At 41.6% G+C, this 16,686-nt stretch overlaps 1 protein-coding gene across 3 annotated transcripts in view; it reads right to left on the reverse strand.

Annotated features, from left to right (window-relative positions):
- Positions 1-749: 749 nt before the first annotated feature.
- The window catches only part of SDC3 (syndecan 3), a 109,131-nt gene continuing 93,194 nt past the window's right edge, over positions 750-16,686 (reverse strand). For 2 of the 3 annotated variants that reach the window (XM_058195809.1, XM_058195810.1), the window contains exons 4-5: positions 11,534-11,798; positions 750-8,548 (exon numbers count right to left, since the gene is read on the reverse strand). In XM_058195809.1, the coding sequence (XP_058051792.1) occupies positions 8,382-8,548; positions 11,534-11,798 (432 nt within the window). In that variant the 3' untranslated portion in view covers positions 750-8,381. Of the gene's footprint in view, positions 8,549-9,029; positions 9,171-11,533; positions 11,799-16,686 lie in introns of those variants that run through there. The other variant, XM_058195811.1, reaches the window with a different exon arrangement.

Consider the following 16,686-nt stretch of genomic DNA (forward strand, 5'->3'; position numbering starts at 1 on the left):
GTAACACCGACGATGTTATCTAGTTTGGGTAGTGAAACTTCTGCAAGAAAACAATCGAGCTCAGAGAGCACCAAGGACCGCTTCATTTCAATCCCCAGCTACAAATATTCTCCTTCATTAATTTGCAGCTTGTTCCCCTTCATGAAGATGGCAATATTTATCTCTGCTCTCCTGGAGCTCATATGTTCTCCAAGAGTTTGCAAAGGCTCCAAGTCAGCTGCTCCAAGTCAGCTACTCAAGTCGTCAACACCCTGGAGTATAAATTATCTGCCCCTGGAGTCTTACAGTCTAAACAACCAGGACTTAAATTCTTAGCATCGGTTCCATTTGTCCCCAGCTGGAAACAATTGGCTCTTGTAAGAGAAGATGATGGCAAATTATATGTTGATTCCCTCCACGGCTGGTTAACGTATTGCATTTTCACATCCGAGTCTTTGAAACATTAATCTTCATGGCACAGTGGCTTTGTTAACCATGAAAATTCATCCTGGTAAATTAATTTGCAAGTTTATACATTTTTACCTGGAATCAAACCTCAAATCAGTCTTTTTTTTTCTTTCCTCCAAAGCCAATGACTTCTAACTGATTAGGCTTTGAAACCTAGAATTCTGAACCAGTCTTAGCGTTATTGCTGGAACAAATTCGTCTTAATACGAATGATTCTCCAATGGAGAGTTAAATCAAACCGCCTGCCTTGTTCCCAAAGCATTTTTTTAAAAAAAAGGACAAATCAAAGACTCCAAGTCAGCATTTGTGTTTATTTTGGCTCCTTTTTATAAATGGGCACAACACAGGAGTAATTAAAAAAAAAATAGACATTACCATTACAATGTTACATTGGCAAAAAAAAATATTTTTAATCATTTTTAAGTTTTGGCCATAGACTCTGGTCAAAAACAATTAAACGTGTGGTTCTTTTTAAAAGAAATTTGTCATCCGTCTTCCATTTTTTTAAAACAGACACTAAATAGCCATTTTGATACTAATCTCTAGAAGTTATATACATTCTTGTTTTATTTTAAGACATTTTACCCTTTAAAATATTTACACGCTTTGCTCCCCGGAATTAATAGCACAGAATATCATTTGAGCTATTTTATTGAGCTATTTTAACTAAATTCTGATGAAATTTTTCACTGCCATTTCAATTCTTCTTGAGAGTTAATTGGGGAGATAGAACGTCTGTCTCAATGCTTTCTTTCTGAAATTTTATACACGTTTTGTTTTCTATTTACAAAACTGGTAGATTGGATTTTTTTTTTTTTGTCTTGAGAGACACAAACAACGGTGAAGTCACTGCAGCAAGCAAGCTGTTTTACTGATAAAAGGAATTTTTTTTAGAAAAGTTGTATAAAACCGTGTATGAATATGATATTGTTTTTTGCTCTTATTCTGATTGTCAGTTTTAAAGAAGCTATTTCTGATTTCTCGCTCACACAAAACACACGTATAGATGAATCACAGAAAAAATTATCTGCATCTAAACACACTGTAGTGGAGTACAAGAATGCTGTTTCTAAAGCCATCTGTCTCAGACTTCTACTCTGATTAAGCAGCAACTGTCCATTTATATATATATATTTTTTCAGCCCTACCTTGGAGATACTAATGATTAAACTTGAAACTTTTTCTCTACAAGGCAGGGGTTCTGCAACTGAGCTATGGTTCTTCCAAAGCACAGTCCTCAAACCAGTCTAGAATGCTGAACATAATTAGAAAAGAAGTAAACTCACCACTATATCATTGAACTTGAAGACACTACTAAAGAGAAATGGCGATTTGTTCAAAGGTGAGACTTCGTAAGGCTTTCTCTTCAAAATAAATCTTTCACCAGAGCGATTGGCTGGGTCCCTTGTGCTGGTCCTGACATGAGTAAGATTTAAGGCAGTTCTTTCTGAAAGATTTCTCAGTGGCAAGGGGTGACGGCAAGAGAGCATCTTTTGAAGAGCTTTGGGAAGGCGGAAGGAACATTTTTGTTACTGCAGTAGTATTTCTGCAGAAGGATATCATTTCTTGCCTTGTTAGTCTTGCCTTCCAAAATAGCTTAGCCTCCAAGGCACAAATTAAGCCTCAACGCAGTTGAATGTTTGGTTGCTCAAGCCCAGAGGCAAAGAACTGGGGCTATCCAGATGTTGGTCCCAGCATCTCACATAATTTATTCCCCGTGCTAGATGAGGCTGGTGAGATGTAGCAACATCTGGAGGACCATAAGGTTTCCATCTCTTACCTGGTTCAACATCCCCTCTTAGAATTGCCAGCCATTGATTACCTTGTTTGAAAACTCTGGGAGTTGTATTCTGCTCCACATCTAGAAGGTATCAAACTAGAGAAAGTGTTCTAGAACTTAAGAGCCTCAATCCTAGATTTCTTTTACCTGGCCATACCACAGATCGGTGTCTCTCAATCTCAACCATTTTAAGATGTGTGGACTTCAAAAGCCATGCCTGACTCTGGAATTCTGGAAGGCAAAGTTCACGCATCTTATAATGGCTGAGATTGAGAAACACTGCCATTCCTACCACCCAGGAAAACACAGAAGCTTTTTTTGAGGTTGAGAAGCAAAGACAGCCAGAAATATTACAGAATGGGAAAACTTCCCACCGCCAACTCACCATGACCAACTTGCTGTGGGACAACACAACTTACCATGGCCAACTTACCGCTGGACAACTCGCAACAGGACAATTTAACAATTCAATTTAATTAAAAATAAACAAAAAGTTGTTTTCATTTTGTCATTCACATTTCATTCAGTCCCTCCTTTTGCAACTTTTGTTGAATTATTCCGATCCACCATTTCTTTGATATTCGTGTAACTCTTGTCCCACAGCGAATTAACCCGTGGAAAGTTGGTGATGGCAAGTTGTCCCGTGGTGAGTTGGCCACAGCAAGTGAGTCATGACAAGTTGGCTGTGGTGAGTTGGTGATGGCAAATTGTCATAGACCCGAAATATTACTGTTTGATAGGAAGTCTGGAATTGGAAATGTGTGGCTTAATTCCTGTATAAGTGGGAGGCTTCAGACAACTACTGTGTTTGTTCACTACGAAGCTTGAAATAAAGCACAGCTCCCCCCAACTTGGTGACTACAGATATATTGGAATGTGAACGCCATAATTTATAGTCATGTAGTGTCCCTACTTGGAAATGATGTATTATATCCAACACAACTATAAAGTGCTGATTGAAAAAGGCTTAAGCAGTATAGCGTAACACCAAAACTCAATAGCTCATAAGCAGTATATTCAAGTTGACAGGCAGAGAGATTAGCTCTCTTTCTATCATTAAAAGGAACTGAGTTAACTAGTTAACTGCAGTCAGAGTTAACTAGTTGACTGCAGTCAAAGTTAACTAGTTGACTAAGCTCTTCTAAGAAGAGATTGGACAAGCTTTTGTAGGGTTTCCTGCTTGAGCAAGAGATTGAACTAGAAGACTTCCAAGGTCCCTTTCCAACTTCGTTATTCTGTTAGAATTGAATTTCAGCATCTTAACAGCTCAGCATCTTTTCATGTTATTCTGTTATTCTCTTAAAGCAAACTATTCAACTTCTCAAGTTCAAACCTTTTGGTTACAATTACTTAAGAGGCACCACTAATTCCAGCTCCCACCACTGAGTCAGGCAATAACAAGACTCCAACAGATTTCTGTTTTCTTTAGAATAACCACATTTATCCTTTTATCTCCGGAGGGGAATATAAGCCTCACATTTTCTTCTGTTTTTCCTTCCCTTTCTCCCAGTTGGTTTACCTTCCTTCCTGGTGAGACTAAAGCCATTAAATCAAACCTGTCCGTTCTTCCTCTCAACTGTTATGACTAAAGAGTGGGGGGTTTTCTGTTCACCACTGTTAAAAAAAGGCTCATAAAATCTCCTTCAAAACCTCTAGAGGCAATTTTCCATGTCCAGACATCAAACAATTCTTAAAAACGAAGCCTATATCTTCTTGATATCTACAGCTGCAATTCTTTGCATATTTTCCCGTGGAATAAATCTCTCTCAACCCACTGGAACAGACTACCAAAAAAATATGTCTTGAATCGGCTGAAATCTTTATAGAGTGCCATAAATGGATTCAGACACATTGCCAAGTCATTTAAACCAGGGGTCTCCAACCTTGGCAACTTTAAGACTTGTGGACTTCAACTCCCAGAATTCCTCAGCGGCTGAGGAACTCTAGGAGTTGAAGTCCACAAGTCTCAAAGTTGCTAAGGTTGGAGACCCCTGATTTAAATCATTGTTTGCTGAACAATCCAAGTGACTGTAAGCTTAGCAACCTTTTCAGGGCTCAGGAGACCTCCCACTCTATACCTTGACACACGATCTGGTATAAAGAGATTTGGGGGGGGAGGGTTGAGAATGGGATGAGAGAGCAACAGCAAGCCAACCAGTATTGTGGCTAAAAAAGCTGGACTGGGAACAGAGAGAACCAGCTTCTAGTCCTGCCTTTAGCACCCAACCAGACGGAGCACCTGAGACCAGCAACTTTCTCTCACGTCCTAGAGAGGTCAAAAAAACATCTTTCTACCAACCTGCACTGCACCGATAGAAGATGGTCCATAATAACCTTCAATGGGGATTGTCCCTTAGTGGATTAACATGGGCTGAGAATAAAAATACGCACGTGCCCTCACAAACTTCAAGTTTGAATATATAACATCCATGGACACACACAAACACACATACACACACACGCACATGTGTAATTGCAACACTTTCCTTTTTACCTGTTTTGTTTTTTGTTAATTCAACAAATTTAAGTGTCTCTCAAGTCAGGCTCCCCTCCTGATGACTGTTCTGAATTTGACAATCATTCAGAAACCGGTCTTCTCATCTGTTGTTCTTCTCAGATGTTTTTTGACCAGATTCCCATCTAAATACTAAGCAGGCCTAATCCTTCTTAGCTTGTTAAAGTTCAAAGCTGGCAAACATTGAATTTATCAATATATATATATATATATGGTGAGAGAGTTCACTGGGTGCCACCTTGCACACAGTGCAAGATCATCAGATCAACATTTGCCCACTCAGACATGCCCAATAATAATTGCATGAAGGAGAGGTGGGGGATGACGGTATCGCTCCTATCCATCTGTTGGTTTTTGCCCTCTGTACATGAAAGGAAACCTCTGTAACAAATTCATTTTCACTTTACTCATTTGGCCTACTCCAGGGATGGCGAACCTTTTCGGCATTGAGTGACCAAACTGGAATGCACATGCACATGTGCCTGAGTGCTGAAAACCTGAAGATCAGCTGGCCACTGCGTGTGCTGGCCACCTGGTCTTCGGGTTTCCAGCACTCTGGCGTGCGCAAAGACCACCTGGCCAGCACTCATGCGCATGCTGGAAACCAGAAGAGCAGCTGGCGATGGCGCTTGTGCCCACAGAGAGGGCTCTGTATGCCACCTCTGGCACGCATGCCATAGGTTCGCCATCACGGGCCTACCGGATGAACTGAAAGCCTTGTTTTTTCAGATTCTTCTAACCCACATGTTAGAGAACTTGAGGGAAAATCAATATGGAGAGGCTGAATGTAGATGGAATGGGTTTTTATCTGTTTTTCCCGTCCAAATGATTATAATATTATGCGATAGATAGGATTTTTAACTAACCATTGGTGTTTTAATTTCTTTCGTTTTGTTTTGAATCGCTAATTCTTTTTTTCCCCTCAAGTTTAGGAATGTTAATAAAGTACAGGTCATCCTCCACTTACAACAGTTCGTTTAGTGACTTTTCAAAGTTACAACAGCACTGGAAAAAGTGACTTAGGATCGTTTTTCACACTAACAACCATGTCAGCATCCTCGGGGGGGTCACGTGATCAAAATTCAAGATGCTTGGCAACTGACATGTACTCATACCGGTTGCTGTGTCCCCTGGGTCACGTGATCCCCTTTTGCAACCGTCTGAAACTCCGTGGGGAAGCCTGATTCACTTAACAACCATGTTACTAACTTAATAACCGCAGCGATTCACTTCACAACGTTGGCAAGAAAAGCGGTAAAACGGGGCGAAACTACCTTAACAACTGTCGCTTGGCAACAGAAATCTGGGGCTCAACTGTGGTCATAAATCGAGGACTAACCTGTTGCTTTCCAAAAGTCTGAACATGCTGTAGCTATAAAAAGGTTTGGATACATAAAATCTGAATGGTTGTTTTTTTTTTCCTTTTGAAGTGATTCTGATATATTACTAGAAGGAGATATATTCTGATATATCAGATATATTCTGATATATTACTAGAAGGTTCCAAAGCATAACTTAATGAAATTTGTGAGCTTTCCAACTTTTGTAGCAATGAAGAGGCAATATTGGACAATATGACTCCAGATGCTCCATGTTTACCAGGAAGTTTAAAAAACGAACCTGTAACAATTTGAATAAACACCGTACAATACTATGACTTTGACATAATAGAAAAGTACTAATTTTCCACAATGTTTAGTGTTTTTTTAATATATTTTTTCATTCTTTTTTTTCTTTTGTGCTGTTTAATTTTTTTAAAGATATATATAATTTACTCAAAGAAGGTGAAAGGAAATGTATTAATTTGGTTCTTAACCGTTATTACTTCTATTATTACTAGTACTACTACCATAATTAACTGTATTGGTTTGAAAATTCAATAAAAATTGCTATCGTTCAAAAAACAACACTTTTTTTTTCTCTTCCGTGGTTTTGATAAACTTTTAGATGCCGGAATCTTCACCTTTGATTTTTTTTTTTTAACTTTCTCTCCTTTTTTTAAAAGTGAAACAGAATTCCCAGCTTTTCTCCATATGTATTTGTCAGGAGCGTGTTAATGTACAACTCTACATCCTTCCTACTTTCTTCTTACAACCATAAATAATATGATCACAGCTTCTGGTCATTGCATTCTACTCAAGGTGCATGTGTACAACATTCAGTTAACGCAACAGGAATTATCAATTACCAAGAGCAACAAGCATCTTGTAACAACATTCTATCACTGACATAATTACAGCACATTTATCATTCATATGTCTTTTTTTTTTTCTTTCCAAACAATTACTACCGATTTGTTATTCTGACTTCGCCTTCCAATAGGTTAAAACACTGGTTTTTCCATTGCTTGATTTTATTGCATGGTATCCAACATTCCAATTATCTGGTTCATTTACTGTTTTTATTCTCGTTCTTTGTTCAGACTGGGGGTTTACAACGTCCTTATAATTCTTTGGGGTCAGCACAGTCACCTCTCCTACATCGTTATGGAAAATGAACTTGCTTAACAAACTTGACCGAAATGTTTCTTTTGTATGCTTGCTGTTACTCTACAACTAACTGCTTCAGAAGAATCAGGATTCTCCCCCACTCAAGTTCTCTATATACTTATTTCATTTTTTTTTTAATCCATATATTTACAGAGTCCAATGGAATCAAAGAACTAGGCTCACGTCATTCTACTCTTCCCCAATAAACCTCCCACCAGTCCCCCATCAATGAAGAAATGACCACATCATTCATCAAGATGTGTGAAATATGATCTATTTCCTACATGATTTTAGAAGATAGCTTGACTTTCTTTTTTAAAAAAACAAAACCAATTGGGTATTGCCATCTCCTGCTCACGATCAAATATCTTAGGAAAAATGCTCTTCAGCCTCTTGCCTAGACTTGGAATACTGTGCTAATCAAAGGTTTAACCTCACAGTGAATCCCAATGAACCTGGGCACAAGCTTCAGTTGGAAACCAAGGCAAGCTTAGGCTGGGTTTGCCAACAGAAAGGTAGCATCTGAGGTCTTTTGGCTGTTGAACAAGGATGAGATGAAGGGAGAAAGGAAGCAAGACACGAGTGTTAAGGAGTTGCCCTCTGCAGACCGGGTGATATCTTCAAGGAAGCAATCCCAAGGGTCAACTCCAGCACAGTTGCTCAGTCGGAAGAGGTGATGGCTCGTGAGCAGCCCGGTCGATCAAATATTGCATCTTCTAGCACGTGAAGTTAAACCCTCGTCTTGAAGAGTATCAGAAAGTATCGACAACCAAAAGTGTCCACTTAATTTTTTTAAAAAAGATCAGTGCTCAAGTCCTGAGTTAGGTATGAGTCCAGGACTTCCTGTTAATTCCAGAAGATCTTCCAGGAGAAACAGCCGAAAAGGTCTACCTCTTGGGTCCCCCACATCGGCGCTCCTTTCAGGATCTCCTGTGCTACAATGAGAGTCAGCTCTGTTGCCTTGTAAAAATGTGCAACCCTTTTTAAAATGGTTGGTTTTCTTCAATCTTTCAGGTTAAACTTGGATAAGACTCGATTAGAAAGAGGCGGTTTGAATTAGAGATGTTTTTGTTGTTGTTGTTGTTGTTGTTTTTTAAAAAAAGGACAGCATTGAGACCGAAAGAGATGGCGAGGCACTCGAGGTTCCAGTCTATGCATAAAATTCCTCCTGCTTGTCAGGTTTTTGGTATGTGACACTTGCCTGCTTGGGCTCTTCCAGCGTGTAGCTTCCTTCGTCTTTCTTCTTCATCCGATAGATCAAGAGCATCACCAGGAAAGCTGCGAAGAGGGCCCCAACGACCCCTCCCACAATCACAGCTGCAAAGGGACGATAGAGGAAAGTTAGAGAGATTTGCATCTGCTTACCTTTTGTATAAAAACATTTTTTTAAAAAAATAATAATTTTAATAATAGTAAAAACCTGAGGAAGTAGGGAGGAATGGGCAGGTGGAGGCAGGGAGGGAGGGGAGGGAGGGATGGACAGGTGAATGGATGGACAGGTGGGTGGGTGGATGGATGGATGGATGGGTGGATGGACAGGTGGGAGGGAGGGATGGACGGGTGGATGGATGGATGGATGGACAGGTGGATGGACGGACGGACGGACGGATGGATGGATGGATGGACAGGTAGATTGAGGGATGCATGCATGGATGGATAAATGGATGGATGGATGGACAGGTGGGATGGAGGGATGGACGGGTGGATGGATGGATGGACGGACAGATGGATGGATGGATGGATAGATAGATGGATGGATGGACAGGTGGACAGATAGATGGACGGATGGATATCAGGAATGTCTACAGAGGAAGAAAAAAAATAATTGAATAGTAAAAGCCTGAGGAAGTAGAGAAGAATCAGCAGGTGGATGGATGGATGGATGGATGGATGGATGGATGGATGGATGGATGGACGAACAGGTGGCTGGATGGAGGGTCTACAAAGGAAGAATCGAAATAGTCAAGAGCGTGGCTGCAACTGCACTACTGAAGCCTCATCTCCTTTTTGACATGTCACATGCATAGAAATGGAGTGAATCTTTGATTGTACGGCTGTGGATACCATCTTGACTTTTTTTTTTTATCATCCTACCACCCACCACCCCCCGCAGCTACCTCTGACGTATTGTATATTTCTCTGGTTCTAAAGAAGGGCTTTCATGCTCCCGAAACTGTTAGCTTTATGTTTCAAAACATAAAGCTTTGAAAAACTGGTTTTCTCCCAAGGGACTGGATCAGAGCATTGGATAGCCAGTTCTGTAAGGATAGCCAGTTATGAGAATGATTGTGGTTGGCTTTGGATGTATATAAGAACATAAGCAGGGGGGCTCTGCTGCATTGGACCCCTGACGCATTCTAGTCTAGCAGCCTTTTGAAAGTTGAAATTTGGAATTTATTTCTATTTATTTATGGTCAATGACCAGAGAAGTCGCTGCAACAATAAAAACAGCACATAAAAGCAGGCTCAGATACAATAAGAGCAAGGTGCTGCACAATAAATCAAGCATAGCAGGGGGAGAGCTTTAAGGAAAATCTGTTTTAAAAACCAGCATGAGCAAAACAAAAGAGAAAAGGCCATAAAAAACAAGGACTGTGGAAAGTTTGGTTTAGAACGGCGTTTGGAGAGCAAGACTCTGAATCAAATCCAGCTTTTGAAATAAATCAGATAACATCAAATTGCTGAACTGAATGCCTCAAAACTGATCATGAATCAATTTGATGTGGGATATTTCTGCTAAATGTGATGCACACGTAGGGAAATTCCAAAGAAATGCTTTGAATTAGGAAAAGTTGAAAACGGAAAGTGAATGTGGATTTTTACAGTATTTTTTTTTTAAAAAAAACCACTAGAAAATTAGGCAATGATGGTTCACAAATAGAGCACGTTTAGGTATATGAACTTTTCTCTTTAACTGTATGTTTCTCTTTCTAGATTCTAAGTGTCTTCTTTAACATTTATTGAGATTAAATGGATGGGAAATGGTTATCAAAATTCTAGCCATGGAAGCTGGGGTTAAATTCAGCAGATTCTGACAGGTTCTGGAAAACCGGTAGTGGAAATTTTGAGTAGTTCGGAGAACCGGCAAATACCACCTCTGGCTGGCCCTAGAGTGGGGTGGGAATGGAGATTTTGCAGTATCCTTCCCCCAGGAGTAGGGAGGGAATGGAGATTTTGCAATATACTTCCCCTGAAGTGTGGTGGGAATGGAGATTTTGCAGTATCCTTCCCCTGCCACGCCCACCAAGCCACGCCCACAGAACCGGTAATAAAAAAAATTGAATTCACCACTTCATGAAACTATTTCCTCTTAAGAACTATTGTATCCCCACATGAGGCTAGAGACTTTCTCTCTCTTTGAGGGGCAGCCACAAATAAGAGGGGCTCAACCTTCCCCACCCCCATCCCCTTGAGGCCCTCCGGAGGCTGGAAACGGCCTGTTGCCTGACTTACTGTAGGATCGGAAGGCCCGTTTTTCGCCCTCCCCGAGCTCCTAGAAAGCCTCTGGAGCCTGGGGAGAGCAAAAAACAGGCCTTCCGGTCCCACCAGAAGTTGGGAAATGGGCAGTTTCTGGCCTCGGAGGCCTCCGGGAGAGGTTTTCTGTTTTTCACCCTCCACTTGGGGAGGGTGAAAAACAGGCCTACCGGGCCATCACGTGCCAAAAGTGGGGGGGTAGCGCATGCATGCGCGGGGGGGGGGGGCGCACTGAATTATGGGTGTGGGCATGTGTACATACGAACCCCCCCCCCATGCTCCCAATGCTTTTGTCACGTGACGGGAAAAAGGTTAGCCATCACTGGTATAGGGTCTTCTGCTTGAGAAGGGAGCTGGACTAGAAGACCTCAAAGGTCCCTTCCAACTCTGTTATTCTGTGTATTCTTTCTAACAGCCTTCAGTGATCCAGCAACCTGGTGAGTCTTTTCATGGATAATGGAGAAGCTTGTAGTTAGCTCTCTACACAATGTCTCTTGAATCTTGATCAGTCTGGCAACTAAGCAATGTGATACAGTAAATTCCTCTAGGCCAGGGGTCTCCAACCTTGGTCCCTTTAAGACTTGTGGACTTCAACTCCCAGAGTCCCTCAGCCAACAAAGCTGGCTGAGGGACTCTGGGAGTTGAAGTCCACAAGTCTTAAAGGGACCAAGGTTGAAGACCCCTGCTCTAGGCAACATTTTGCTTTTAGCACTCTGGGAAGCCACATCATGCGCTCTGAAGCAAGGAAACCAAAGACCTTCATTTCATTCCCTCCTTCACACATGGCTTTGGACTGGAGCCAGATTGGCAATCTGTAATACATCTTACCTATGAGCACTTCTTTCCTTTCCAATATGTTTTTCTGGGGGAGTTGTGCTGCTGAATTCCCAGACTCTATTGTATTGTCCAGGAGCCCTGGTTCCATTTTCTTTTTCAACCCTGGCCCAGCTGCAGGGGTGACCAGAGGCACCACTTCATTGCCAAGCTCGGTCGGAGCTACCTCTTCCTCCTCATGGATTTCAAAGTCCCCACTGATGGGAACTTCAAGTTCATTCATTGTAACTGTGGAAAGGGTCGTCTCCATAGGTTCCGCCTGGATGAGACAGAGAGAGAAAAAGAGAATACAGAAAGCAAGGAAAATGAAATAATGCATTTCTCTCCAGCACTCAGGTTGATGAGCAAGGGGTTACCTGTCCATAACCTGGATTGGCCTGAGATATAAGATGACAGACATAGATGACCCGCAGCTTAAAAGGTCCTGTCTAGAACAGGGGTCTCCAACCTTGGCAACTTTAAGAGTTCTGGACTTTAACTCCCAGAATTCCTCAGTCAGCAACGCTTTGCTGGCTGAGGAATTCTGGGAGTTGAATAGAATAAAATAGAATTTTTTATTGGCCAAGTGTGATTGGACACAAAAGGAATTTGTCTTGGTGCATATGCTCTCAGTGTACATAAAAGAAAAGATATGTTCATCAAGAATCATAAGGTACAACACTTAATGATTGTCATAGGGTACAAATAAGCAATCAGGAAACAATATCAATATAAATTGTAAAGTTACAAGCAGCAAAGTTACAATCATGCAGTCATAAGTGGGAGGAGATGGGTGATGGGAACGATGAGAAGATTAATAGTAGTACAGATTTAGTAAATAGTTTGACAGTGTTGAGGGAATTATTTGTTTAGCAGAGTGATGGCGTTTGGGAAAAAACTGTTCTTGTCTAGTTGTTCTGATGTGCAGTGCTCTATAGCGTCGATTTGAGGGTAGAAGTTGAAACAGTTTATGTCCACAACTCTTAAAGTTGCTCAGCCAGCTTTGCTCAACTCTGGGAGTTGAAGTCCACAAGTCTTAAAGGGACCAAGGCTGGAGACCCCTGCTCTAGAGCATCCAGGGGTAGGTGGAACAAATGTTTCAACCACCCCAGGCTGTTTCACCTCTTTCGGGGATGAAAGAGAAGCTTTGAAGGAGACCCATCGCCCCTTAAAATCTCAAAATGAGCATTGATTGTTAAGCATTCATCATTTTCATAGGAAACTATGGGAAGGGGGGGGGGGAAGAAACGAAATGAAAAAATGGTTGTATCCAAGAAAAAAGAACAAGATATTCCTCCTTCTGCCATGAGCCTAAATGATCTTTAATTTGGCTATTCTTCTCCTCTCCTTCGTCCATCCTCTCTCTCTCTCTCTCTCCCTCCCTCCCTCCCTCTCCCTCTTTCTCCCACTCTCTCTCTCCCTCCACCCCTCTCTCTCCTCAGCTCTGCTGCGTTTAGGGATGCTGGCCAGGAGGGGGAGTAAGAGATTCATTCCTTTTGAGCTAGCCCCCCCCTTCCCCCCCCCCCATATTTAGTCATGCCTGTCACAAATTGAGTCTTCAAGAAGCAAAAAAGAAAAAGAAAACCGAATAGCCTCCTGTGAGTTTGCTTGGGAAAACAGGAGGAGGGGGATGCCTAGATCAGCAGATTGAAATGTCCAGTGGATAAGAAGAAGGAATCTGCTTGGATGGCAGCTTCGGGGTAGAAGATATTATACACAAAAGAGCAAATGTGGGCAAACCAGGGGTGAAATCCAGCAGGTTCTGGAGAACCAGTAGTGGAAATTTTGAGCAGTTCGGAGAACCGGTAGCGGAAATTTTGAGTGGTTTGGAGAACCAGCAAATGCCACCTCTGGCTGGTCCCAGAGTGGGGTGAGAATGGAGATTTACATAAATTAATGTAGGGTCGGGTCTGCCCAGTTACTATTTTAGAACGGTGGGGAGGGAGAAAAGAGGAGAGAGTAGGAGGTAGGAAAGAGGAGAAGAGGAAGGAAGAGGGGTAGAAGAGGGAGAAGGAAGGTGGAGGGTGGAGGGAGGAGAGGATGTAGATAAGAGAAGGAGAGGAAGGTCTGGAAAGTAAAAGAAGGTAGAAGAGGGAAGAGTGTTAAAAAGGGGGGTGGTGAATGGGCAAGCCCGACTAATTGTATATAACTGTACATTGGATGAATTATTTGATATGATTGTAAAAATAAAACTTTTTTATGAAAAAAAAAAAAGAATCGAGATTTTGCAATATCCTTCCCCCAGGAGTGGGGAGGGAATGGGGATTTTGCAGTATCCTTCCCCTGGAGTGGGGTGGGAATGGAGATTTTGCGGTATCTTTCCCTTGCCACGCCCACCAAGCCACACCACACCCACCAAGCCACGCCCACAGAAACGGTAGTAAAAAAAAAATTGGATTTCACCACTGGAGCAAACCCCACCTTGAAACGCTCCAAGGGAGAGAGGCAGAGTTAGGACCTACTATTCCAAACTGAGTGTGGACCTCATGTTCCAAAATTCTCAGCAATGATAGCTACAGAATTTCGGGGAGTTCCAGTTTGCACATCTGGAATATGTTCAATTTGGAGGTGACTGATGTAAAGGAATGAGATAAATCGAAAAATGAATAGGTAATATGACAGTGTCTTTTCATAACGATGCAAAATGTCTAATTCTGTCTCTGTGTTTCTGGTACCAGCCCGGGCATGGTATGAATGAATGAATGAATGAATGAATGAATGAATGAATGAATGAAAGAGAGAGGAAGGAAGGAAGGAAGGAAGGAAGGAAGGAAGGAAGGAAGGAAGGAAGGAAGGAAGGAAGGAAGGAAAGAAAGAAAGAAAGAAAGAAAGAAAGAAAGAAAGAGAACGCTTTTATAAAGAGGGCTCTAAATGAATGTTTAAATGCACAAATTTCTCAGGTACATTGATGAAAAAGGAGGAAAACTCCTCTGGAATCACAGCCAGGCATATTTGAAAGCCAGGATGATAGAAATAATAATATGATAATAACAGGTCCTTAAAAGTAAAGGTAAAGGTAAAGGTTCCCCTCGCACATATGTGCTAGTCGTTCCTGAATCTCCGTTTCAAAGCCGAAGAGCGAGCGCTGTCCAAAGACGTCTCCGTGGTCATGTGGCCGGCATGGCTAAACGCCAAAGGCTCATGGAACGCTGTTACCTTCCCACCAAAGGTGGTCCCTATTTTTCTACTTGCATTTTTTAACTGCTTTCGAACTGCTAGGTTGGCAGAAGCTGGGACAAGTCACAGGAGCTCCCCCAATTACACAGCACTAGGGATTCGAACCGCTGAACTGCCAACCTTTCGATCAACAAGCTCAGCGTCTTATTTTATTTATTTTAGTTATTTTATTTATTCATATTTTTATACCGCCCTTCTCCGAAGACTCAGGTCTTAGCCACCACATCCCTTATAATAGGTCCTTAGGGAGGACAAAATAAGTGGACAACAATAGCATTTCCAATCTAAATATCTGGCTAAATTTGAAACTAACCAAAAACAGAAAAAAGGGGGCATTTTAAAGAATACCTGTAGGACATCAACAAAGAAGCACTGAAGCTAGTACACCATGAAAGTTTACCGAATACCAAGCTGATCTATAAGAAACAGCAGATGAAGAAAAGAAGAGGCGAAGCCAAGAGCAGGGAAGTTGCTGAAAGAGACGCAGGGACTAATTCTGGCTGCACGAGGCCAAGCCTTATGAACAAATCCATAGAAAGTCAGAATTGGGAAGACAGGAGCAGATAGCAAAATGCCATCTTTGCAAAGAAGTTGAAGAAACAGTGATCTGCTTAGTTAGCGGCTGCAAGAAGATCCCACAGACAGATTGAGAACAATGGCATAACAATCTGGTATTCTGGGGACTTGAGAATTCAAACAGGCAAGTATCTGCCCACACAACATTCCAGAAATGAGAGACAAGACTTAGAGAAAGGAACAAGTCAAGAGAGTCTCCCGAAGGTGCTTTATCAAAAGGCAACTGGGCCTTCTTGGGTTTTTTCCTCGCAAACGTTTCGCTTCTCATCCAAGAGGCTTCTTAAGTTCAGTCAGAACCGGAAGAGGTTTCTTGGAGAAAAAGTGAAACATTTTCAAAGAGAAAAAAAAATCCAAGAAAGTCCAGTTGCCTTTTGGATGGCCTGGATGATCAAGACTCTCCACAGATATTAAGCCAGAGGGAGTAAACCCAGCTCCGATTTATCCTTGGCTTGGCACATGGGTTTGGTTGGCACTTGCACTTGGTTCTTCTACTTCCTCCTCCACCTCAAAACTATTCCCACCTACACACAGCTGGTCCCTGCTTTTTAATATGTTAACAGTGGTGAAGAAATGCTACCATTCCCTTTCCTTCTTTTTCTATTCTCCAAAGAGACAATAGAGCAAGATCAAATTTCCCAGCAACACCTGTCATATTTGCAACCACCGACTGTTTAAAAAGGATGCCATATATGAGCTTCGATTGAAACAATTCATTCAGGGATATGCCACATCTATTGGCTGATGTGATTTGTTTTTCCCCTCCTCTTTTGTCTTCCTCTTAGAAAATGTCATTGCCACAATACGTAATTGATTCAGGAATTGATTCTCCTGTAAGGAAAGGCAATGATAGCCTCCTTTGGAGCTGACATCAGGGCTCCTTGAAGGGCCGCGAGATTGGATAACCAAAGTTTTGGGTAATAGGTGGCTATATCATCTGAAATAACAACCGAAGGGAACTCGAACCGGGGTCTTCACAGTTCTGGGCTAATGCCTTCAATCACTGCTTCACCAATATTCCCCATTGAATCACAATGACCTAATAGATCTTGATAAATATATTAACACACAGCATTTCATTTAGACACCTCTTGGTTTCCCAAACTTTAGCACTATGAAATCTAGATCTGTTCGCAGCTTAATTTTTTTTTTAATTTGTGTCATTCCTTTTTAAGCGATACAGTTCATTCAATTGTTTTATATTTAAATTCTTGTTCTAAGTTGCCATGGAGACCACACACAAAGGAATACGGCACTGAAGTATTATCTATTCAGGTAAATAGCTAAATTTTTAGTCAGGTTAATTACAGGTTTCACTGATGGGGCTCCCAATTGCTCAGCTTTGTGTGTGTATGTGTATGTGTGTGTGTGTGGTCGTAGACAATAGAAGAAGTGGGATTTCTACAATTAGTTTAACC

Source organism: Ahaetulla prasina, chromosome 10 (assembly GCF_028640845.1).
Source record: "Ahaetulla prasina isolate Xishuangbanna chromosome 10, ASM2864084v1, whole genome shotgun sequence".
Classification (NCBI taxonomy): domain Eukaryota; kingdom Metazoa; phylum Chordata; class Lepidosauria; order Squamata; family Colubridae; genus Ahaetulla; species Ahaetulla prasina.